The sequence below is a fragment of the Vespa crabro genome, chromosome 19, assembly GCF_910589235.1.
Source record: "Vespa crabro chromosome 19, iyVesCrab1.2, whole genome shotgun sequence".
NCBI lineage: Eukaryota > Metazoa > Arthropoda > Insecta > Hymenoptera > Vespidae > Vespa > Vespa crabro.
The window spans coordinates 277,049-302,931 of record NC_060973.1 but is presented as its reverse complement, the minus strand read 5'-3'; the positions used below and the strand labels follow the sequence as shown (position 1 = coordinate 302,931).

Genomic DNA, 25,883 nt, shown 5'->3' with positions numbered 1-25,883 from the left:
AAATCGCACGTAATGGCGATGTGATCAGAGACTCTATACGTGAAATTGTAAGTTACAAATGATTGTAATTGAAAATCGACAAAATAGTATTCTTCATAATGTTGCAAGTGCAACGTGTACGCTATTTCTTTTTTCTTTTTTCCACGATTCGACGAATTAATCCTATCAATTAATATAAAATAGCAATTGAATATAATGCTGTACCATTTCAACGAATGTACGTCATAATAATTCTGATCGATATTCACAGAAAGTATGTACTTTCTTTTCGATGTTGCCAAACGTAAATCACTCTCACGAATTATTATAAAGAATGGTTTCCATAAATATTTACATAAAAGTTGCCCTTGCAAGAAATTTCCCAAGTTACTTGCCAATGTATTCATGCCTATATGTCATATATATCATATTCCGTCCGTTCTATTCCAGCGGACATTTCTATTTTGTAGTTTTCTCACGAAACTAATTCGTAATCATCAAGAGAAACTCTTTGATAGTAACATTCTTTTGTTTCGATTTGAAAAAATATTACAACACAAACGTTCTCAGATATGTAGCTGAATCATGAGATAATTACTCACAATGAGTAATCACAATTACTGTGACTACTGTCTAATTAGCAAAAAATACTCTCGAGAGCAACTAGCAATAGTTTTATTATCGAATGAACAGCTGCCTTTTGTTTTTATTTGAGAGAACGCTACAATATAATTACTTTCAGATATGTAGCTAAGTCATGCTTTCACAAGCAGATATGTAATTGATCCATGCTCTGAAATAATTACTCTCAAATGCAGTGTACACTAACAAACAATATCATCAAGAGCAACTTGCTATAATTTTTATCTATCAAGTGAATGGCTACCTTAGCAGTTTTTGGAAGCGACAAGTGGAAGCAAGTTTTGACATAAGTAAATTCTTTCTTAAATTCGACAATTGACTAATTATCGTTCGGCAGACAATGATTGATATTCCGTGCACTTCTATCTATCACACTTATTTAACACGCAACTGTTTTATTTACATCTCTCCTGGCTTGTCTCATTCAACGGATTATATCTCAAATGATAAAAAACACGCATGAATTTCATAACCTAGCCTTTTATTAGATCTCTCACGAATGTTTTTCAACGCTATCATGATATAATCATTTTTCGTGACAAGTTAGATAAGCACGGTTTATTAAATCATACTGCATAACATTTATCAGTTACATCATCAATGATTCTTGGATCGAATACTGTCTTGTATCCTTTTTTTTTTATTTCCTTTTTTTCTTTTAATATCTTTACATTTTCGTTCTCAGCGCTCTTCTTTCTTCCAATTTTTTTTGCAGTTTCAATACTTGAGGAGAAACGGAAGTAACGTTCGATGCTTTTCCATTTACGCGTTTATACGTATCAGATTTTCTAAAAATAATGGAATAGAGAAAATTAATGGAATTACTTGTGCCGCCGTTTTATAAGAAAAAATTGCATTTTTGATTTGAAACGTAAAAGTATAAATTCGTCGATTTAAGATCCAGTTAAGGTCTATTTGCATATATGCAACCGCGTCATGCCCGTTCCGTATCTCAATACCAGATTCGAAACGATTACCATAGTTCTATATATAACAATTTATATATTATCCGTGTCATGTTCATCATTGATCCGTGACTTTGACATTCTCCGGTCACATATGTTAACGATCAGCATTTTCTTGATCTGATCACGTAAAGCGGATAATAATATAAACCGTAAAACATTATAAAAATGCAAATAAACCTCGTATAAATATTTTTTTCTATAGAAGTGCCGCGTTACATAAATCACGTTACAGGAGATACTATAATAAAACACGTTTTAGGTACTACATTTTTTTGAAATGCAATTAAATAAACAATACGTCAACGTGACAAACAAGAATATATATCTTCATTTAATTCGTATACCTAAATCAACATATAAATCATGAAATGTGTAAATTCATTATTGCTTACTAATACATTATTAAATTTATGTAAAATGAATATATCTTTATTGCACATAACGCGTAAATTATTCAGACGAAATCAAATAAAATGAAATGTGTATTTTAATCGTCATCGTTATCTTCAAAAATAACATTTCCTCGAGGCTTTTTTATTTATATCTTTTTTAATTCATCTCAGTTTAACGATGAATATAATGGACTCTAACATAACATACGGAAGGTTAAAAGTTAACGATTAAATGATATTTCATAAAATGATTATTTCAAAACTGCGTTATATCGAAATGGCATTGTTTAAATATCGCGTTATACATGTATTATATTATCTGTACCGCGTCATACCGAAATATTCATAAAACTCTCCTTGATGATATCTATTAATCCCTTGCCGTCGTAGAATCAAATAAAATTGAAAAAAAAGAAAAAGAAAAAAAAAAAAAAAGAATGAATAATATATTTGTACGATCGAATGAAATTTTATTATTGATATCTAACTTAGTGCTTTTGTATTCGTCCAGTGCGATCTTACTATACTTGACTATATTCTTTTGCCTTTCTCGTTCTCGTTGAATGACAATCTGACGTTTTTCCAACTCCTCGTTCAATTTCATTTTCACCCAAACTAATCGTTCCTTCAACTAAACGGGAATGCTTACGTTATTTAATAGTGAACATTTGATAGACGACTTCTGATATATCGATAGATTACCTCGGCTAATGACATTTCACATAACAATCCTAAACCACTCGTTTCCGTAGGATCAAATTCCTTATTCCTAGTAGCCAATCTTAATGATTGAATAGCCTTGATCTCTTTAATTAATTGACCTTTCCTCCGTATTTCTTCCTCCTTTTGCTTAGCCAGTAACATTTTCAATTGTCGAGATTTTTCGGATACCTCGGCAGCTGATATTACAAATGATTTAAATTCTGTTAGATAAAAATTAACCAATATAAATACCTTTTTGACGTTTCTCGTCGATCATAGAATCATAAGCATCTCTAGAAGCTTGTTCGAGCTCCCGACATTTTTCAACATTCTCCAATGCTTCTTTCTTTTGCTCTGTTCTCAATTTCTCTAATCTGCGATATAACTCTTTTTTCTGCGATATGATTTTTCATATAGTTTAATTTTTTATTTCTTGCGTCTGACTTGTTCATGTGTCTGTCTGTCTGTCTGTGTGTGTGTGTGTGTGTGTGTGTGTGTGTGTGTGTGTGTCTATTTTTCTTTTTTTAACAAATATACCTCCTCTCGAACATTCTGAGCATAAGTCTTGTTCTCGTTCAAAAAAGATCTCTTAGCCAAATAAGCACCTTCTCGTGTTAGCAAAGCTATCAAATGCTTCTCTTCAATCTTGTTTATCTCCTCTTGTCTTTCACGTTGTTTCCTCTCCTCGTTTAATTTTTCTATCGATTCCGGATCCAAGTAACCTTCGACCAACTTTTGTATTCTATGATTCCAAAGGAATTGTCATAAAGAGTTAGAGTAATTAATGAAATCAATATTAGTATATTGTGAGCGTAATACGATGATAATATGCGTAGTAACGTAAAAGTAAAAAGATATTAAATGTTACGTCAAAGTTAAATTCGATAAAAATTCTCATAAAGAATTTGAATAATTAATAATATCAATATTAATAAGTATATTGCAAGCGTCGTACAGTGATACTATACTTGACACGTGACATATATGCGTAATAACGTAAAGATAAAAAAAAACATTGATCTCATATCAAATAAAATTTGATAAGAATTTTTATAAAGAATATAAGTAATTAATGAAATCAATATTAATATATTACTCTAACTATGTGATACTATGCATGAAACGTGATATGTATACGTGGTAACATAAAAGCAAAAAGGCATTAATGTCACGTCTCTTGAAATCACATCCTAGTACGTGATCATAAGTGACATTCGTAGAGTGTGAACCGACGTATTTCCGTTTGTTTCATATCTGTTAGAAACAATTTATAAACCATGTCACGTTGTTCACGCCATTATATGTGACATATTATTACGTATAAAAGCAGTATTTCACGATTTCATGCCGTTCCAAAATTTTATTATTGCGCGCATTCAAAACTAGTAAGAATTGTTTAAAAATGGACATACAATTTTTCTCTTTTGTTTTCAACTCTTTTATGTTTAATGTCGGCTGTACCTCGGATTATATTAGCGGCATAACAGGTTAAATTATTGTACAATTATTGTGTATTAGCCTTAGTATGGATTCTATGTTCTTTTTAAATCATTCTTTCAAACGGGCCTTACATTGGAATATTGTCTATGAGAGAAGTATTTTTTATAATGCAGCGTATATCAATTATTAGTTGTACAATCCAGAGATCACAAGATAGGAAATCTTTTTCGTTGAAAAAATACCGTGTTTCCTAAAGTATTTCCTTATCTTGACACTTGAGATTACAACCTGATTACACCTTGATAGCGATGCGTTTATCTTGAAAAAAGTATTTTGAATCGATAGAAATCTTAATTTTACTGATGATTTCCATTCTTCGTTTCAGTTTTTCTTTCTTTTCCTTTTTCTTATATCCAAAGATAGCACAAATGATATTTAAGAAATCAGCTATATTTTTGGCTAAATGGCTTCAATGTTTATGTGGAGAGAAATTCAAATCACTGTTATCGATCTATTCCTTCGCTTTAACATAAAATTTTTAACAGAACATGCAATTTTATTCAATATAAAAATCATCGAATTGCAAGGATCAAAAGATGCGACAGAAGATCATGTTTATACATATATATACATCATTCTCAATTAAGCCATGCAAAACATTCAAATTCATCCTCCGTCATTCTGAAATACATATAATATCTACTGGGAAATTCTTATAATTCTTTTACTAAATAACTATATTCTTCTTAAGTGTTCTCTCTTTGAGAGATTTATTTCGTCTACCCAGGTCGATTTATGCATTTTATTTCGAATCACAAATATGCTGCAAAATTTTTTATATTCTTCAAAAAATGAAGTACATATTATTAAATATTTGTCAATGTTTTAACGCGATACAAATAATGCGATACTAATCGTGATATCATGGCAATGTTATCAAACGTAACGTGATAACGTATGATTTGACATGACGTAATATATATTCATGTTTCTACGAATGGTAATACAATACGTTCAAACACGAAATACAATAATTTATTTTTCTTCATGAATGAACGTAAGATTAATAAACTAAATTGTGACCATTGACGCTCACCTTTTTTTTTTTTTTTTTTTTTTTTTTTTTTTTTTTTTCTGAAGAAGTCAATTTTTTCAACTAACTTTGATACTTCCTTTAGTTCTTCGTTGGCTATTCGTGCGCATTCGCGAAGAATCGAAGTTGCGTTTTGCTTAATTTCGACCGGCTACAATAATGAAACATATCGTGTGTAAATTTAATCGTACCCGTATTTTATTATTTTTTTTCCTTTTCATCTTTTCTTTTTCTTTTTTTTTAATATTATCTTTTAGATCGTAGGAAAACAATCGATAATTACTTTGAAGATTGGTAGGCGTTTTTTCGGGCAACCATCATGTTTCTCGATTTCTTGTTCTACGTCGATTAATTTAATCTCACGTTTCCTCGAGCACGCAGGTGCATTTTTATTCGCTTCTCTTAACAAACGCAATGCTTGATATTTGTTGGCTTCCCGCAGAATGTTCAATCTCTCTTCTATGGACGATGAAAAGTAAATCGAATTTGGTATCTTCCGAGGTGATTTTCTCATCGTAAGATTCTATTCTGGGTAGACGAGGGATCCGTCAAAATGATCTTTCGATTGTTGAATGAAAATTAAAAAAAAAAAAAAATACATGTTAATATAAAATTACTTCTGGCGTCGGTGGTGGGCATTTCGTTGCTCTTTTCACATGATTAAGAACTTTCATAAAAATTGGTTTCGTTGTTTCTTGCTTCGGTATCGCCATCATACGTTGCTTTTCTTCTCTCAAATAAATTCGCAACGCCTAGGAAGATGATTCAGATCTTTTATTCGCATATGTAGTCTACATGGTGATTCATGTAGCTTTAACAAGTCATATCTCCTTTTTTTCTTTTGAAGTTAAAAAAAATATTAAAGAAAAAAAGACGAATGATTCCAAATGGTCTTATTTTTTTCTTATTCATGGTCATATTTTTTTCGAAACTGCAATAACACGCATTGCGTGTTTTATTTATTTTTTTTTTTTTTTTTTTTAATGAAAACATTCCTTTTTTTTTCTTCTTTCGGTATATCGAATTTAAAGAATGTTAATATATCTTGCTTTTTCTTTTTAAGTAACCCCAAAGAAAAAAGATCTAGAGGGTTCAAGTCGGACAAGAGAGCAACGTGTACTGTAATATTTATCAGTCCATATGTACGTGTAAAGAATTTTGTAACGATGAATCTTGAATTGAATTGAGTGCTGAAGCACCATCTTGTTGGTAATACATATTTATTGTAAATTTAATCGAGTTTGTAGGAGAACATCATGCAAAATAACGCGATATAAGAATTAGGTATTAACATAGAGTTACAATGAAGCGTTCGAGTATCTCTTTCAATAAAGACATTTTATCAAAATACCTCGCAAACTAATCATCTTTCAGCCAATACTTCGCTCACATTAATTAACGAGAGTAACAACGATGTATACGATAAAAAAGGAAGGTTTTCATTAAAAAAATAAAAAAAAAAGAATAACGCAATCGTAAAATACAGATAAGGAAAGGATATGACTTAACAAATTTATATGAATCACCCTGTATACTTATTAATTCTAATCATATTTCAATTTAAATTGGACCTTCAAACGTGGTAAGGCCATCAAATAAGGTTCATATATCTTTTCTTGGACGAAACTTTCTTCGAATACATCGCAACTCTTCGTATAAAACAAATCCAATGTTTCTTTGCGAAGCAAATAAGATAGTAAATTCAATATTCTGTCGATTTTAAAATGAACGAAAAAATCCATGGTATTTTTAATGGCCAAGGAAGATATTTGAAAGATTAGGACATATGTAATCACTGAAACGTATACTTATTCGTTACAAGCTTATATAAGTCATACTGTTTTAAAGACAATCGATAAAAGATAATAATCACACTAGAAAATAATTATATAGACTCGTAATAAGCTGTTCGTAAAGATATAATGTCAGAAATCGGATCTACCATACCTACCCATTATTTCGCTTAAATCATGGTTTCCTTTGTAAAACATTCTTTGCTTTACAAAATCCTCGCATGCAATTCTCAAAGGAAATTCAAATCGAACTATGGTCATGAATAATTCTGCGATCTCGTAATGTAACGATTCTGGCGGTACCTCGAAACGTATCCAAACAAAATTAATATTAAAACATAATAATCCTTTTAAATAAATACATATTTATTATTAACAACGACAATCGATATTATACCTGAATCTCTTTAACATCGTCGATGAGATACTTCAACGATTTAGAATAGGATTTGCAATTTTTCTCATCGATTTTCTCTCTCATAAACAATACCAGACAAAATTCATCCGAGGAGAGATTATGTTTCCTTGACATGAATGCGTCCAACATCTTGATAACCGGAAGAACGAGGGACAATTGGTAAACATTCCTCTCGTTTATCTGATTAATTAACCTGATTAATTAAGAAATGTTTGTGGTTTACGATAAAAATAACATATTTTAATCATTTTGATAGATACCTCGTCTCCAATACAAAACATCTTTCGCGTGTACAATTATTGTCATATGTTGTATAATTATAATCTATGCTATCGTATCTTTGACGTAAACATGACGATATCGAAGAAACAAATCTGTATTGAAGTTTGACAATTTTCAATTGACGATTGAATTCTTTCTTCTTTTTTTTTTTTTTTTTGTTTTTTACAATCTTAGACTTTCGAGAGAAGAAATTTGTTTGCATTACTGTACAATCTTTATGTTATTATCTTTATAAGATCTTGAGAGGGAAAAAAAACGAAGAAAGAGAAATCGGTATACATTGAAACCTATTACCTCTTCCTACGATAACATTTATAGGAAAAGATATGTGTACATACATTGCATATATATTTATATATATATATACACACACGCGTTTCCCTGAGAGAATTTGTACTTCGGCGTATGTAAAAAAAAAAAAAGAAAAAAAAAAAAACAAAAACTGCTCGTCAGTAGAGAGTATTTTTCCATACTAAAGTCTTTCATCTTTTTTGCCGACCATAATACTGCGCCGATATGAAGTATCACAACAAATATATAATTACAACCGTAAAGTTTCGTCAAAAGATATTGCAGTTAGAATCAAGGAAGACTTATGCAGCTAAGTTATGATAGAAAAGAGAAAAAAGAAAAGAGAAAAAGAAAGAGTGAAGGAGAAAGAAAAATGGAAACAAAAAAGAAAGAAAAAGAAGAGAGAAAGGAAAAGAGAAAGAAGAAAGAAAGAAAGAAAAGGAGAGAAAATTAATTGTACATATAAATGAAAATTCCTTGGCTGTTACAATTTGTATATATATATATATATATAAATATATAATTATATTTGTATATTATATATATAAATAAGGATATTTATATATATAGGTATATAAATATATAAATATATATATATATATATATATATATATATATATATATATATGTGTGTGTGTATAAGAAGTGTGTGTAATAAGAATTTTCATACGTATTCCTCTAATTCTTATAAGTGTCGTACTTTTTTGTTTTTCGCATCACGCTAATGGCTTAGAAATTTGCTATGTAAAAAGAATAACATTATAATTTTATTTTATAACCTACGTAAAAGGAAAAAAACGGTCGGTCTCTTTTTTTACACTTTGTTTTGTTTCGTTTTTTCTTCTATTTATAAATATATCCTTTTAAAAGTTACAAGAAGTAAGGAAACCGATGGAAGATAAATGAAATAATAATAAGTATCGGCAATCGAGTCAATGGATTTTTAAGTTACACATAAAGATTGGCATTGATCAAATTCTTTTGGCTTATCTCGTGCATGATAAAAATCTTTCGAAAAACGAAATTAATAATTTCGCAAATAATTTAAAAAGAAAAAGAAGAAGAAAAAAAAAGTAACAGTACACTTTGTCGTTATTCAAACGTGGAATAAAGGATATAATTCTTAGCCATTGCATAGTGAAAGATTGGCAATGTCATTTGACTTTTGTCAGATTTTAAATGATACAAAATTTTAATAGTCACTTTTCAAGCACGTGTCAAATTAATAATGAAAAAAAAAAAACGTAAAGGATTATAAACTGATTAATATGCAATGGAATATAATTAGAATTAATATAAAGTTGTACTCTAAACATTCGCAAAGGGGCATTCCTTTTTTATAATCTAACAAAGAAAAATTTCTTCGGCTATCGTACGCAATACTATTAATGCAGTTCCGATTTTCTTGAACCAGATACGATATCGATATGTATATATATATATATATATATGTACATAGAATTAATCGCGAGAGGGTAGAATCCTTAGGACGGGCAATATAAACTAACTATATATATATATATGTATCACGATAATTGCAAAGACAGTCGTTTTCTTCTTTTTGTTTTTTTTTCTCTTCCTTAAATATTATTTATGTACGTATGTATGTTTAATCGATCTACGATTGAAACGCCGCTTTCGCATCGTTTTCAATATCACAAGCAACATAAAGGGACTAAACTTTGATAGACCTATGATAGTTGCGCATAACATTGGAGGGACCGGCCTTTCGTTATTCCTTTAAGGAACATCCAAGAATAATCCATTTATATTCGTTTATTAATTATATCGGTTATTCGATTAATTAATCTGATTAATCAAGAAAGTTTAATGTATTGTCAAAATTGATTCGAAATTAAAGAGAAAATTTCCATTCGATGCATAAAAATTCTGTACGATTGTCATTGGCCATCCTTCCAACGTAAATTAGTTACTACTATAACTATAATACATATTTATATATATATATATATATATATATATATATATATATATATATATATACATATATATATATATATATATATATATGTATACATATATATATATATATATATATATACAAATATAATAATAATGATGATAATGATTCTGTATCGTGACAAGCGTCGCTGTCCATTACATCTACTCGTGTCCTGCGTGGATGTCATGGTCCGTTAACCACACGCGCGCGTCCATTTTTAAAATAATCTAGTAAAAATGTAAACAACAATAGGACTTTGTACAATGTTGAATGTCTATTTATCGAATGCTTTGATGATCGACGTAATGCTCTCGTAGGTTCCCGTAGCGAAGCCCAGTAAACCAATCAACACGATCGTCACGTCCTTAATAACCATAAAGGGACTTAAGTTGGCATTTTGCCAACATACTACCAACTCGATGATGGGTGGAAAGAGAAGGGCCAGCGCCGTGCTACTTACTGCACCGACCAAAGAAATGAAGAGACCCAGCTCTGGTATAGCTTCCGCCAAAACAACTACAACAATTATTTTTTTCTTAATAATTTTCTTTAAATTTTTCTTGTCCTTATTACGAAAGAGTTTTAAAATTAAAATATGGAAAAATTTGGAAGGTAGATGGCTGATGGTAGAACGAGAGAATGAGGGAACATCGTAAGCGATACATGTATAATGTATACGATATACAACCATGAAATAAAATACTCACACGTAAGAAAACACAAAGCAGACCGGAAGACTATCTCCGAGAATACTGGCCATTTAAAGGGACCGAATTGCTCGACGATTCCGGGCCATATAATGGCGATAGGTACGTAGAATTGCAGAGCATAGGTCAACAATATGCTCAACGAAATAGCCAGCTTGATGCATTGAGGTAAGCTGTAAAAATAGATTTTTCGTTACTCCGAGGAGAAAACATGTTCGTTCTTTCATCGTTCAACGGTAACGCGCAAAACTCCTGAAAAAATAAAGAAAAAAGTAAAAAAAAAAAAAGAGAAAAAAAAATAAAGAAAGCAAAAAAGAAAGAAGACAGTAATCAGAAGATTCGTAGCAAAATATCAATTCAAACGTCACTCAAATGTCATGCAGAGAAAAATTTAAAAAAAAAAAGAAAAAAGAAAAGAAAAGAGAAAAATAAACAACTACACATTACGAATTAATTGTTACCTTATATTAATTGTTAATCAACTTTAAAACCACTTCTTATTAAATCAATAATTAGAAGAAAAAAAAAAAAAAAAAAAAAAAGAAAAAAGAGCACTGCACATCTATCAGAAAATAATTGGTATAAACCTTGCCTGCGAGTAGATCTTTTTCCCGTCCACTCTTCGTATGCAACAATAAAAAACGTACGTTAAGAAAAATTGAAAAGCATAGAGTATTCGCGTCAGTTTCGTTATCGACTCATTTATAATGTTCATTTCGCAATCATTTATACTCGATGCAAGGTACAAGTAATGGCATGCACAAACGATCCAATTGCAATAATTATTTAACTATGACATTTTTATCGAACGGTATTTCCCATTTTCGATGATAACAAATGATGATAATATGGTATCATTGAAGTTTTCTTATTAATTAGAACATTTGGAGCATTTATATTGGAACAGCTAAACATTTATTTGAAAGGTTACATATTACCTTGGAAAAACTTTTTTTTCGATGTCACGTTTTTACGAGGTCGTCGGCATTTTTTTTTAATGGAACTTTACGATTTCTTTTTTGCACGGATTTATTCCTCATACTATACTGAATACAAAAAATTAAAATAAAAGTATATATAAAGTATTCATTAGTAAAAGTATTAATAAAAAAAAGTATAAATAAAGGTAATATCGAAAAATAATTAGATCACGAGCTCTTTTGAAAAAATGTCTGATGACTCATTCATCAATTATACGTACCTGCAGCCGGAAAAAATTAATGTTCATTTGCGAAAAAAATATAATCCTGGATATGTAGTAGTCTACCTTGAATTATTCCTTTTTCTCTAACGTATTTTTCTAATTTTAAACAACAAAAAATGTATACGGCTCGTTACAATTACCTGAATCATAAGAAATTTTCTTTTAAAAATATCTCGCGAATTAATTATTTTTGAAATAACTTTTTCAAATATTGCAACTTTGTTCTGAAGACTTTTTCCATAAAAAGCATAAATAACCGAGATATTTAAGTGTTCCCATTTAAATGCCCCACTCTATATATATACGGATTCAGCCACGTGAAATCTTATAAACTGTTCTGAGACTATTACAGTAATACAAAAAAAGAAAAAAGAAATTGGACACTGTTGTTATTACATTAACATGAAAAAATAATAATATAGGAATATAATATAATAACATAGAAAGATATTATATAATTTGTCCATTTAATAAAAGTTTCTAATGATCTTTAAACAAAAATATTTCACGTGAATAACTAAATTATAATTAAAAAGATGATAACTATAAAGTAATACTTACACCTCTGTTAACTCAAGATTCAGAGTGACCGAGCCTCGTACATCGTCACCGTACTTTAAATAGGATAAGAAACCCATCACTACGAACATGGCACCCACGATAACCATACCTACGTTCAATACTCCGAATAGTTTGTTGAAGTTGCTTGGCTTCTTCATCTCGTTCTTCAATGGCAGCACCTGGACAAATATGATGCGATGTGATTTAGTTTAATTATTCGTTCTTATCTTCTTCTTTTTTTTTTTACATGCAGATAGATACAAGTAAATATAAAGATCGTTTTTTTAAATCTTTTGATACTTACCAAAGTGATACCCTCGAAAGAATATATAACGGTGCCGAAGAAGAGAGGTAACTCGTGCCAATCGGCGACGTACCGCCTCTCAGAAATCGCCGGTATGTCGTGACTCATAATATAGACCGTCGCTATGTAGCCACCCATTACCAAGAAATTCGCGACTGACGTTACAGGTACCAAATATTTCAAATTTCTTATCCACGTGCTGAGTATGATGGGTATCAAGACGATCGCCATGTGTTGATGAACGCTCAATTTGAAGTTGTGGGCATTTAACACCTGTCGATTTTATCGTTAACATTATTATTATTATTATTATTATTATTAATACCATCATCGTTAACGTTTAACGATCGATTGAAAATCTTATTATTAATCTCTTATTAATTACCTCAATTATTTCTATCTACATATATATATATATATATATATAGATGTACGTATGTATGCTGTGTTCTCCTTACCTGTTGCATATTTGTCGAAATAAAAACGAAATACACGCAGCAGAATCCGAGTTGCGTTACGCATAAAAATAAATTAACCATTTTTCTGTAACAAATCGATGCAAGTGTGCGATGTAAAATGATTGGTAAAATACTTGAGTGTGGCATCGAGGGGACATGAGAGAAAATAAATACAAACGAATAAGAGGAACCGTGAGGGTATATATAAAAAACAAAAACAAAAGAAAGAAACAAGAAAAAGAAAAGAGAAAGATCGATAGTAATTTTCTGCTCTCTTACCTCATGAAAACTGAATATTTACGAAGTGCTAATGGTCCCGTAGCGAAACATAATTCAACGGTACCGGCAAAACCAGACTGAATACTCGGATCACCTACACGACGTTTTACCTCTTCGTTACATTGTATCTAGAAAAATAAATCTATTATATGTATATATATGTATGTGTGTGTGTGTGTGTGTGTGTGTGTGTATGTGTATGTACGTATATTTTTTGTTACCATCTAACTCAATGCTTCGATCATACGTACGAGAATGTGTTGGGCGTGGACGCAAATAATGCCGAGGAAGATGGTTAAGGGTGGTGCCAGTAACAATCCGGCATGCTTAAAGGCGTCGCCTAATGCGAAAATACCGGAACCGACGTTACCCTTGAACAGGTGCATCATGGTCTCAATATACCTACGACGATTCAATTTATTTTTTAGTTTTAATAATAATCTTAATAATTACCATAGCGTATCAATTGACTATTTCAACGATTAAAAATAATCATATTTTCTTTTTTCCTTTTTTTTTTTTTTTTTTTTTTTTAAATACATATGACCACAACGTACGAGTGAGTTTCCTCAATTTAGATAGCAATCAATGAATCATTAATCATGGAAACTAAAAAAAGCAAATGAAAAAGCAGAGGAACTATTGCGATTAGACGCTAGTTTCGCTGTTAATTAGTATATATGTAGTATCTTCTTCTCTCGTGATTAATAGATAGATCCTACAACGTCATATTTACCGAGTCGAATCGAGTCGAAATCACGACTAGAGACCATGGTACATCTTCGGTGCAAATTTTCCGAAGCATTCGCGTGGACTATAGCGCGAGCTAATTTAAAATCGTCGAGGAATGAAATCGGCCGACCGAGTTTGGACGCATTCGCTCGTTTCTTGTTAAGATACTAAAAGTATCAAAGCTTCGCTTAATTTTACATGATGATCGATACAATACTAACTCGGTAATATCGAAATTGTCCCACAAATTTCACAACGAGTTTCACGATATTGTCTTTACGACAATATTTTTCAATAATTTCTAATGTCGAATATAAACCAAAGGAAAACTTCATACGTACAACAAACTACATGTCTATTTAAAACATATGTTTAATATGTTAAAATATATGAAGAAAAAAAAAAAAAGAAAAAATATCAGTTCAATATACTTTGGAATAATGGCTCGCCGAACGATAAGTTAAATGTAGGTATTACGCGAACCGATGGGCGCTTATGCCAAATTATTTATTTCGGTCTTGCTTTTGCTCATCACAGCGTAGTTTAAATCCAGACCTCGTGACATCTATGCATGCAAAGACTAGTTAATGGCAAGAGAAAAAGAGGGGCAGGGGGAGAGAGAGAGAGAGAGAGAGAGAGAGAAATAGAACTTACATAAACAGTTATCGATACAAAGATCGCTAGTTAACAATGTACCTGTACTCTTTTATTTTTTTTTTTTACCGATATTACGGAAAATAATTATTCTCAACGATCTTATTTTAATTGTAAAACGTTTGATAAAAGTCGAAGAATATTTATAATACTTTACGGTAAATATATGTGTGTGTATATATATATAAAGAATACCTACGTACCAGAAATTGCATTTGTTGCATAATATCTAGCAATTGTTTGGATTACAAAGCAATAGCAATTAACTTCGATTAAAAACAATATAAAAAGAAAAAATATGATAGCGAGAAACAAATGTCATTTATAAATTGATAATTTTCAGGAATTTTCAGAAATAAAACTAAGGCGATGATCCAAGTATAAAGATAAAAGTTACTTCGCGACACACTCGAATGTTTAAGGACGAATTAAGATTCAACAGTATTAAGATATTTTAGCGCATTAGAGGCGTACGCGGCCGTGTTTTAATTGAGCAAATTCCACGTGAGTTAAGCCTGAAATGACATAGAGCACGAGAAACTGCATAATTTGTTCAATTTGTTCTCTTCGACAGAAAGTTTTTGTCGATTTTCGACTCAACTCAAGAGATCGATATTCGTATGTAAGTACTTATGTATTTAATAATCATTCACAAAGTACCTACTTGAAAAACCTTCAAAGTAAGCGTTTAAAAGGACAAAAGAGCAAACCGGAAGTACTTACGAAACGCGATTACTTCTACCTCGGATTAAGTGACCTTTAATTCTATTTAAGTCCAATTTAAATTTGAATCTAATTCAATTGACTTACAATTCAGATGCGAAGATGCATAGAAAGAAAAGAAAAGAAAAAAAAAAAAAGAAAGAAAAAAGAAAAAAAGAAAGAGAAAAAAAAAGGAACAATTCTATTTGCTCGGCGTATTTACCAACGACATTGATTGTAACGAGTTCGCCTATATAATATTACTATTCTGTTAATTACGTGTAATATGTACGTAAGTACATACGAATCGAGTTAAATAGCTTATAGGATTACGTGCGACATGTTGAAATTAAAGTTAATCAGTTGCACGGGTTCGTGAATTAAGGAAGTAAGCTTGAACACGCGACATTCATGAATAATTCACGTAGAAGCGAGATAAAATAATGGGCAAGTAACTAAAGAATTAAACCAATCTCTATCCGGTTGAACGCATCTACGTATTCGGAGTCTAAGTTGGCTTTTGCACCGAATGTATAATAATTCATCTAAACAAAATTTCTTTTCCTCGCCGTGCCGTCGAATTTCTCTTTTTTACTACTATCGGAGTCGACTCATCGACAGATATGCACTACTTCTCCAGTCATTTTATCTTTGTGTTGTATATTAAATATCACGAGAAGATAGAGGTATGTAATCGTTAAACACTCCGACTCATCCAATATCTTACGATTAACTCTCTCTCTCTCTCTCTCTCTCTCTCTCTCTCTCTGAAAGTGGGTTAATTAAATTTAAGAGTAAATTTAAAAAGTGCTTAAAGTTATAAAAGAAAGAAATAAAAGAAATGATAAAAGAAAGAAATAAGACGTATGTTAATATAGGACATAGAATAAAAAAAAAACCTAGATATCCAATCAAAATATCACGAAAATTTCTTATAATCGACGGGATTTGCATGCATATACGTGTGTATGAGAAATTAGCTAATTGCACGTTGATCTTAAACGACAATTCGAATAATACTTACGAAGTTGGATGATCTACGGACATTCCATGCTCGTCAACTCCACCTTTCATTTCTCCTCCCTTTTCCATCGATAAGATCGGATCTTTCGATTGAAATGCTCCATAGGTACCGCCATTGCTAAATAAAACATATTCGATAAATATTGAAAATGATTCGTATGTTATTAAAATTAAATATCCATCGAGTAACGTTATAATGAATTTTCAAAATAACATTATCGATTATATTAGTTACGAACAAAGCATAGAAAATGTAGAAAATATTTCTCTTTTGTTTCATGCATCGAACGTATAATAAGTAACTACCGATCAAGGATATAAGCAATGGCTTTCGTTCATTTACTTTAAGGCATAAAGCCAGTCGCATACGAACTAACAAGTGAAAGTGTCTGATCTAAAATGAAACACTTTGCAAGTTTCGCGCGCATTACTTTGTGTTTCAAGGTAAACCTCCGTCGACTTATATGCCGTTGCAATATATTATACATCTATATAATATACATCTAAGTAAACATATAAAAGCAATTTAAAAGATTCGGATCTTAAGAATGAAAATATATTATTTTCAATATTAAATTTATTTTATCTTTCAACATTATCTCCTTTAATTTCAATCCATGCATTCGGCGATGCTCCGATGCTTTCATGCCATCTCGGAAATTTTATTTTTGAAACACTTTAAAAGAGTTGCTTACGTTAATTATCGATTTGTCGTCTGATGAAAATTGAAAGTGTCGTCGACCATCAAGAAATATTTTAACTAAAATTATTTCGTGATTTTTTCCATTTAAAATAAATTTTAATCTTAAAAATAAATTATGCAATTTTGAATTTTACAGACTGACGAAAGTCTAAGGGAACTAATTCTGGAGAAGAAGCAGGATGGGAAAGCAAGGCAAACTTTAAATCAGCGATTTTTCCCACAATCATAAGGCTTGTACGGGAATGTATACTGTCCTGATCTTGATGAAAACAAAGAACAAAGAAAAAAAATATCAACTCTCTCTAAATTACATTCATTAATGTCTAGATATTATATATATATATATATATATATCATTTGTTCTTCATCGAATAAAATTTCGATTAAGAAAAATTAAAAAATCGCATGATTGAGGCTAATTAAGATAACCCCATGCGAAATAAAAGATATACCTATCTTTACATGTAAAAAAATATGAATATTATCGTCAATTGGATTCTGAATTTTTCATGAATAGTTATTATCTACTATGTATTGTAACTTTAACGATAGGCACACGCATATGCAGATTTTCACGCAACTATATGTGCCATATTTACCAAGTATTATAAATATATTACTATTGTACTCTTGATATCACGAGCAACAATAAAAAACCTTTTAGTGCCTGCGCTTTCTGTCGTACATAGGCATACTTTTTAACGATACAAATTACGTTTGAATAGCTTATGTCGCTCACAAAATATCATTACGTAATAAACGTTTCGATTAATTTTCAAAGCATCGCTTACAAAAGAAATATGATTACATACCCAAGCGATTCCTTGAACGTTGTCTCATCTCCATGAATGGAATTTTTTTTCGTCGACATTACAGCCGGATTGCTGTGTAATTCCATCTAAGATAAATGAAATAAAACAAATTTAATTAATCTCTAATATTTAAATATCTCGAAAATTTTCCATTCTACATTAAACGAATAAGATCTAAATATATATATATATATATATATATATATATATATATATATGTGTGTGTGTGTGTGTGTGTGTATGTATGTATTATATCTAAGCGATAATACATTTCGAAATAATATATTTCGGTAATGTATTGGTATCTTAGATTACAAAGCTTTTTCTAAAAAAAAGAAAATATATTACAAAGTAATCAAATTCATAAATTACATTTAAATTCGTTAGAGAAGATTAAAATCACCGATATTTCATAAAACAACAGTCAACTAATCGTATCGTTTAATGAGAGAACTTTTTTCTTTGCCAACTTCTTACACGTATAGATATATAATAATGTTTTTCAAGTCAATAATAACAAAACGTTATTTTCTTCGTCTATATCGATTTATAAGCGCCTTCGGAATTATTTTCAATGACTCTATGAATGAACACACCCAACGTATGTATGTACGCGTATGTGTGCTTATATATATATATACATGCATGTGTATGTATATAAATACAAGTTAAAGCGAGACAATGCCAAGAGGAGAAAATGACATCTTTCATCCATTTGCACAGCTTTTTCATCGACTGTCTTTATTTGCCAATGAAAGATTTCCGAAATTTCACAAAAGAACGAAACGTTGACCTTCTTTAAGAAAGAAACAAAATTATAACAAACAGATACATTTACAGTAACAAAATGCACGCCTATCTGAGTATAAATTTTTGTTCCTATTTTCTTTTTCTTCATATTTTTTTTTTTTTTTTTTGTTATCTCTAACTGAAGTTGACTGAATTTTATCGTTGAAAATTCTTGTTCTTTATAGGATATTTATCTAAAGGGAAAAGAAAAAAAAGGAAAGATATAGAGAAAGAAAACTACGAGAGAAGGTTGCCCTCAAGATCATCGATCGTATTGAAAAAAAAAAAAAAAAAAATTAAAGAAATAACAAATAAGAGGATAAAGATACGAGAACGATTTCGATGAACTTTCTGTTTGAGCGAGATATCTGTCTCGAAAAAGAAAACGAAATCTCCCGGGCACGAGAACGAACTGGAAATGCAATAAAGTTATACGTATGTACATGTATATGTATGCATGTACCATTACTTTCCACCGGACGATGGTTTATCAAATCGGGGTCGTACAGAGTTCAACTAAGGACTCACGATCCGGTTTCTCACGGAAACGTGACCGAACATCTGTCGACGTCGTCGGTTCGAGATCTTTTCGCCTTTTCCTCGGTAATATTCCATTGTTAGTCTCGAATGCTATCTATCGTTACGTGTTTAAGTATTTATGCGTATACGTATATTACATACATAGGCAGTCATAGATATACAAGTAAATACACATAAATAGAAATAAAGTAAACAGGAAAATTCCTTACGAATTTAATTCGTGCCAATAGAGAATTACTCTTAACCCTCTAAAATCCAATTTTCTTTTTTCAACAGCTCGAAACGGATAAAAAATTTCAGAAAAAAATTTTTCCTTTACGTGGAATATATTACCATTGTGAAAAATACGTATAGGTTGCTAATTAAAAAAAAAAATAAAAGAAAACAATGTCCATCTTGAAATGACCTTGCAAGCTTTCACTAAATAGAATACAAAAAATGTCATAATATTTCCCTCATTGAAATCGAATAAATCTTGTCTGAACTATTTTTCTCAAAAATGCTACGTTTACGTTTTTTCGACATGCGACATATGCGGATTAAACATTTCATTTGGAAAGAATTTTTTTTCATTTACAATCGAAAAAATCGTGTGAGATTTTTATTAACAAATCGATTAGCTATGATTTCATCTCTTATTTTGCACCTTGTCAATCATTTATTAAAATCGCTCGAGATGGAAAAGCATGAGAATATTTTCACGAAAATAAATCAACTGTTATCGGAGGATTTAAATAGACACAAAATATTATATTTATATATAGGTAATCGTACAACGCGGATATTCCGTTCCATAGAAATCCCGCGTTATATAAATCGCCTTACGCGAAACTCAATTATAATAGAAAAAACGGGATTAGGTTTGAAATGTTTTGTTTTGAATTGTCCTGTTTTTATTTTCTTTTTTGTTAAATTATATAAACAACACATTAATGTAACGAATAGAAATATACTTTTAACTAATTCAAATAATACATGTAAGTTAATAATATAAGTTATTTGTGACGTATATCAAGATAAAAATCTAATCATTTCAAGATCGTGTATATCGAAACTACGTTTTCAAGTATTGGCTTATACAAGCGCTATTACCTGAATTTCAAGATCGCGTTATGTCAAAACCGTATTATATAAGGTTTCCCTCCATATATATGTATATATGTATATGTATATATATCGACGTGTACGTGACAATCTAATAGAAGGTGAAAGGAGAAAAAGAGATATGAAAAAGTCGAAAAACGTGTGCACTCGTGTGCGAGTGTCGTTCCTACATTTTCTTTGTACTTTCAAATGAAACGCAATTTCCTTATTTTAACAAATCAAACGAATATGAGAAACTTTCCATTGAGATAATATTTATAGTTTTTAAAAAATAAAAATTTCATTTTTAAGCGTGACGACGACTGAGAGCTTAACATTCGTTAAAAGGTTTTCAACTCAATTTCATAACAAGGAAAAGAACAATTACATCGATTATCGTGGACACTTAAATGACATTTAAAAGCGAGATTCTATTCTATATTACGAGTCGTCCGTTAATTCGTGAAAAATCACAAGATAGGCTCTTTTGTACAAAACGAGACTTGAAACAAGACATGTTTTAAAGCAAGAAAATGAATCAATGCTAACGCCAGCCATATTTCGCATGCTCGTCTCGTAAGCTCGTTTACGAATATCCGTTTCCTTATATTGTAGTCCCGTCTAAAGTAAATCGCATCGAGTATAACTCTAAACTGTAACTAATAGCAGGAAGGAGAACATGGTCTTATATCGTCAAATTATTACCTTTGAATACGTTCCTTTTTCTTTCCTTTCTTTTTTGTTTTCTTTTAATAATAACGTCATATCGACGATAAGAATATTATAGTTAAAAAATACAAAAAAAAAAAAGAATTTAGAAATAGCGCAAATATTAAAACATTGAAATGAATTATTTCCATTAATACTGAAATAAATGGTTGATCTTTTTCTAGGACTTTATGAGATAGAGATAGATAATTAATAAAAAAAAAATCCTCGATTAAAGGTCTGCAAACGATCTTGAATCGTTTAATTCAAATCTTTCACACGTTCCGAGATTACTTACATACATGTACACATATATAGATACGTAGTGTACCGGCTGAATGTGAATTAAATTCAACGTATTATGTTTCATTTCAATTCTGACGATGGTATATATTTTAATTTGGAATGAAATCATCGCGTCTCTATGAGACCATTGAACGAACTGCGAAATGCGGGATTACGCATACATGGAACGTGTGGGAGTAAATCTCGACAAACATCTACATGAAATATATAGGTAAATGTGTTCTATAAAGGATCTTTTGAAAAAAAAAAAAAAAAAGGAACGAAAGAAGAAAAAGAAAACGATAAAAAAAACAATAAATGAAGGAGAATGCTTGATATGACAGATATAATATACGTCTTGATAAAAAGAACAATAATAATAAAAGGAACATATCCGTTAGCATGATATTATTATACCTAAAAATCTCATCTGACAAGATCGTAAATTTTCTTAGAAAAAATATTTCTCCTTTTATCGTGATAGATCAATAGAAAGTAATAGTAATAAAAAAAAAAAAAAAAAAAAAAAAAAAAAAAAAAAAAAAAAAAAAAAAATTAAACAAGAATAAAATTAGATAAGTGCAAATAGAAACGTGAGATGATAAATAGAACTAGCCGCTATCAGAGGCGCCAGATTCTTACTTGACATTTCTATGCGAATTGCTATCGTATCTTGAGATATATCATCTCTCTCACTTTCACTCATCCGTTACTGCACGCGAGGATATGCTCAGAGTCATGCTTTGGCGAGGCCAAAAAAGCTTACGACGACAATGCCAAAATAGAATCGTGTACGGTCGGTGCTCGGCCGACCACGCGTTCTGGTCGTTCACGTTTCTCATTTGTCGTCTTTCTTCGGTATACACCACGAACGAGGAAATATGATAACAATGAGCATTGAAGGTTCGTCTCGAGGTCGACAAAGTCAAGGAAATCGATTTTATTGATGCTACTCAGTGAACGAATATTCATATGTATTAAAGCGACCTTGTTTTTACGTTCACGTTCGCTTTTATCGTAGAAATCGTTTTCGTGCGAAAATTAGAAGATATGAATGAAAATCAACTGTGCACGCTTTGAAATAGCAATATATAAATAAAGATAAAAAGTAAAGCCAAGGATGTCAACATATGTGTGTGTGTGTGTGTGTGTGTGTGTGTGTGTGCATATATATATATATAAGTCATAAAATCTAAACGTAAACATTGGTATGTTTTACTCAAGGATAATAAAATCAGTTTTTTCTTCAAATTGAAGAACCAGTATCAACGAGGAAAACCGTTCGAACATTCACCATTGCCTTTATTCCCGCAAACCATACCGTAACAATCGTATCGGTTCTTGACTTTCCCATACTCTCCTTCGGTTAATCTTCAAGTGATATAAGTATAATCAAAATCAAAGTAGCTGATCGAGAAACGTTTGGTTCGAAAGATGTTTACGCAATAATCAAAATGATTCGACATCGATATGTCATCACAAATAAGTCATCAAATTCAGTTGGCGAATTTCATCTATCCCGTATTTTTCTCGATGTTTATACTTTCTCATTAAATATTATAAAATATTTTTCATTGTCGTTTAAACAAAAATGGATTACGGCTCGCTCGCTCGGTCATTTGTTCGTTCGTTCTCTCTTTCTCTCTCATTCTCTTTCCGAGAAAAAAATCTCCGTGAAAGGAATTCTCGCTAACGTAAGTAAATATGGTAAAGCGCACACATAGACATTTGATAACAAGTATTCGTTAAGAGTAATTAAACGATAAATCGTTATCCGATACATCAGATTATTGTCAGAGCATTTTGTATGCCGTAATATCATTCAACGAGACGAAGGATCGCGTCGATAAATAACGACTTTAAAAACTGCAGCGACATTTAATGGCTTCGGAAGTTAATAATTTTGTACGTTTACTATTTGGATGGTAAAATTCAAACTCGTGTATATCAATAATAAATATAAATGAATAAATAAAACACTTTATTAACAAGGCATCGACGCAATTTATCGAAAGATTTACGACTCGAACTTGACGCAACTTGAACTGGAAATCAATCCGGATCGATCTAACGACATCTGGTTCGAATTTATTACCGTTTCAATATCATCGATCAATTTCGACTTTCATCTTGATGGTGACGAAATTATTAAGAAATATTGTATTTAATAGGTAAATAAAAGAAAATGGAAAAAAAAAGAAAAAAGAAATAAATGATAATAAAATTCTATTATAATAGAATACATTCTATTACATTGAAAAAACAACATTATTCGTTGGGCACTGAACGTACTGTTTGTACCGCAAACATTATCATGATTTATTATACCCAAGCGAAGTAGTTATCCTTGATAAATACTATTGAACAGGAAATTTCCTTAACAAATCCATATTTCCCAATACAATATACGATATCATTCGATTTTACTCTTTTTATTCTTTCCTCGATTACGAAAATCCTAATGATTATAGGATACGATCTTAATCGATTCGAAAAGAATACGAATTGTCAGGGTGCTCGTATGCTTGTTAAATAGAAATTTTCTCAGAAAAATAAATGAGAGCATCGTAATGTCAAAACGGGAAGTTGACGTTATTCATACGATTCGTTAAAATAAATGAAATTAAATCACGATCTACATGCTTTCGATTCGTTGAATACCCTATCCTGGATAAGATAAAGAGTAAAATTCAAGTATACGTTATCTTTACATCCTCTTTCGAAGTATGATACATACTTAATGAGGAAAAATAACATTCAGTAATATCATACTACGGTGTTTCATCAAACTTGATAGATCCAATTCTATCGATATAGAAATTTCTATGAACGTTGCGATTCTTGGACAAGTGCTAAACTAATTCAATATGTATCCAAAGTTCTTTGTCAAACACTTTCTACGCTTTCGGGATAAATCTCGTACATAAGAAAAGCCTTAGATCCGATTGAAATAAATAATAGAGGAAAACGCATAAAGACTTACCTTCGTTAATACTCAATCCAACAATTTGCTCAATGAATAATATAATAACCGGTAACCCATGGATATCGGAAAGATATTGTCGGTCGTTCGCTCGTAAACACGTACCACACGTTCGAATGCTTCCGTGCGACTGAACCAAAGTAGTAATGCACAGCTGATGCGAACCGAATACTACTGTACAACTCCGGGGGCCGTCTTACTTTCCTATTCGTGCACCTTCGCTACTGCTCGAGTTTCCGATTCTTGGTTTCTTGGCATCATCGAGAGTGTACAGGTCGATGTGCAGACCCGTCAACGAGTAGACAGAGAAAAACAATCTTTCGTCATCCTCATCGTCTTGGACCGTCTGAAAAACAAAAACCGCCAAGTCGTATTACTTTCGTGAATGCGCTTGCTCGATTTAAAACAAAAAAAGATTCGAATAAATATTCGACTCTTTTATATATTTTCACTCGTGCGGCAAATATATTATATTAACGCAATAGTTACAATTAAAAAATAAATAATATAGGAAATATGTTCAATAGACCTACACTTTTGTTTAATACGCAGCATAATGAGTCAGCGCAATTGACATTATCGTAATTCACGTAAGGCCAGAGAATTGTATGGAAATTTTCCATGGCTAAAAAATTCTTATCTAAATTATCCTCTTCTATCTAATGAGTCTACTCATTTCGTTCCTACAGTACTTATTACAGTAAGTCATGACGTATTGTCCTTCGTATCCCTTCGAATTTCGTCGTAACATTCCGTTGAAGCAAAATGAGTTCCGGCACATCGTTTTTCAATGAGGAAAAAAGAAAAAAATATCTCGTCAATGGAGACCGATCTCATATATCCCTCGAACGAACGCACGTAAAGCGGACCGTAAACGAGGTCATTCATTCTACGTAAGAATTATTTGTACGCTGAATGATATTTCACAAGTTAATATTGCAATCAAACTTTTCTATCCCTGTAATAAAGGTATTCTTCATTCAAATAAACCCATGACAGCTTCTTTATTTCAATTTCTTTTTATCGATATACTTCGAATAAAACTTACGACAACGTCAAGGAATCTCTTTTTTTTTTCTTTTTTTTTTTTTTTTCTTTTTTTTTTTTTCATCCAAAGCATATCTTATTTCCACCGTACGAAAAGACGACGAAAAGATTACGATAGATTAGTTCAAATGGAAAATTTTATCGAAGCATTCAATCGTACAATATTCTTTTTGTAATCAACTTAATGACGTATCGATAACAATAACAAAGTAACAAAATGTGTACGAAGAATGTTTTATTTTTCTGTATCACGTCGTAAAAGATTTGTGATGATCAATGTATCGAACGAATCTTTGAATTATCAGTCGGTGAGTTGAATTTTATTTTTAAGCTATTCTTTAAGAAG

General features: G+C 30.9%; 2 protein-coding genes and 1 long non-coding RNA gene across 4 annotated transcripts; 1 reads left to right on the top strand and 2 right to left on the bottom strand.

Moving 5' to 3' along the window:
* Nucleotides 1–1,085: 1,085 nt before the first annotated feature.
* On the bottom strand, nt 1,086–7,733 carry LOC124430756. Its single transcript, XM_046977753.1, has 13 exons — nt 7,702–7,733; nt 7,407–7,620; nt 7,168–7,312; nt 6,788–7,011; nt 5,834–5,968; nt 5,500–5,739; nt 5,285–5,367; nt 3,221–3,425; nt 2,936–3,077; nt 2,684–2,880; nt 2,358–2,612; nt 1,820–1,827; nt 1,086–1,409 (listed from the first exon to the last, which is right to left on the bottom strand). The coding sequence occupies exons 1-13, from the start codon at nt 7,731–7,733 to the stop codon at nt 1,289–1,291; spliced, it is 2,001 nt and encodes a 666-aa protein (XP_046833709.1). The 3' UTR covers nt 1,086–1,288.
* A 1,194-nt stretch (nt 7,734–8,927) lies between these two features.
* LOC124430607 (proton-coupled amino acid transporter 2-like) lies at nt 8,928–24,645 on the bottom strand. 2 transcript variants are annotated; one of them, XM_046977443.1, is made up of 11 exons: nt 24,491–24,645; nt 18,103–18,188; nt 16,589–16,705; nt 13,728–13,878; nt 13,477–13,604; nt 13,198–13,282; nt 12,740–13,012; nt 12,436–12,614; nt 11,258–11,290; nt 10,671–10,843; nt 8,928–10,479 (listed from the first exon to the last, which is right to left on the bottom strand). In XM_046977443.1, exons 2-11 carry the CDS (start codon nt 18,186–18,188, stop codon nt 10,238–10,240), a joined length of 1,467 nt encoding a protein of 488 aa, XP_046833399.1. In that variant the 5' UTR covers nt 24,491–24,645; the 3' UTR covers nt 8,928–10,237. The 2 variants fall into 2 exon arrangements, with proteins under 2 accessions (XP_046833399.1, XP_046833400.1); XM_046977444.1 differs by lacking the exon at nt 11,258–11,290 and having other exon boundaries at nt 24,491–24,644.
* On the top strand, nt 13,886–18,061 carry LOC124430612. Its single transcript, XR_006943809.1, has 3 exons — nt 13,886–15,020; nt 15,206–15,484; nt 17,427–18,061. It is a non-coding gene; the product is annotated as an uncharacterized LOC124430612 (long non-coding RNA).
* Nucleotides 24,646–25,883: the final 1,238 nt, after the last annotated feature.

What these genes read in the sequence shown, in the direction of transcription:
- LOC124430756 (XM_046977753.1), bottom strand. Translation starts at nt 7,733, where the DNA reads ATGACAATAATTGTACACGCGAAAGATGTTTT. An exon ending in GCCCACCACCGACGCCAGAA is followed by an intron (nt 5,740 to 5,833) that starts GTAATTTTATAT and finishes TACCCAGAATAG; the next exon opens with AATCTTACGATGAGAAAATC. An exon ending in GAACTAAAGGAAGTATCAAA is followed by an intron (nt 3,426 to 5,284) that starts GTTAGTTGAAAA and finishes TTGGAATCATAG; the next exon opens with AATACAAAAGTTGGTCGAAG.
- LOC124430607 (XM_046977443.1), bottom strand. Translation starts at nt 18,188, where the DNA reads ATGGAATTACACAGCAATCCGGCTGTAATGTCGACGAAAAAAAATTCC. An exon ending in AAATATTCAGTTTTCATGAG is followed by an intron (nt 13,283 to 13,476) that starts GTAAGAGAGCAG and finishes GATTTGTTACAG; the next exon opens with AAAAATGGTTAATTTATTTT. An exon ending in CTTTCGAGGGTATCACTTTG is followed by an intron (nt 12,615 to 12,739) that starts GTAAGTATCAAA and finishes ATATTTGTCCAG; the next exon opens with GTGCTGCCATTGAAGAACGA.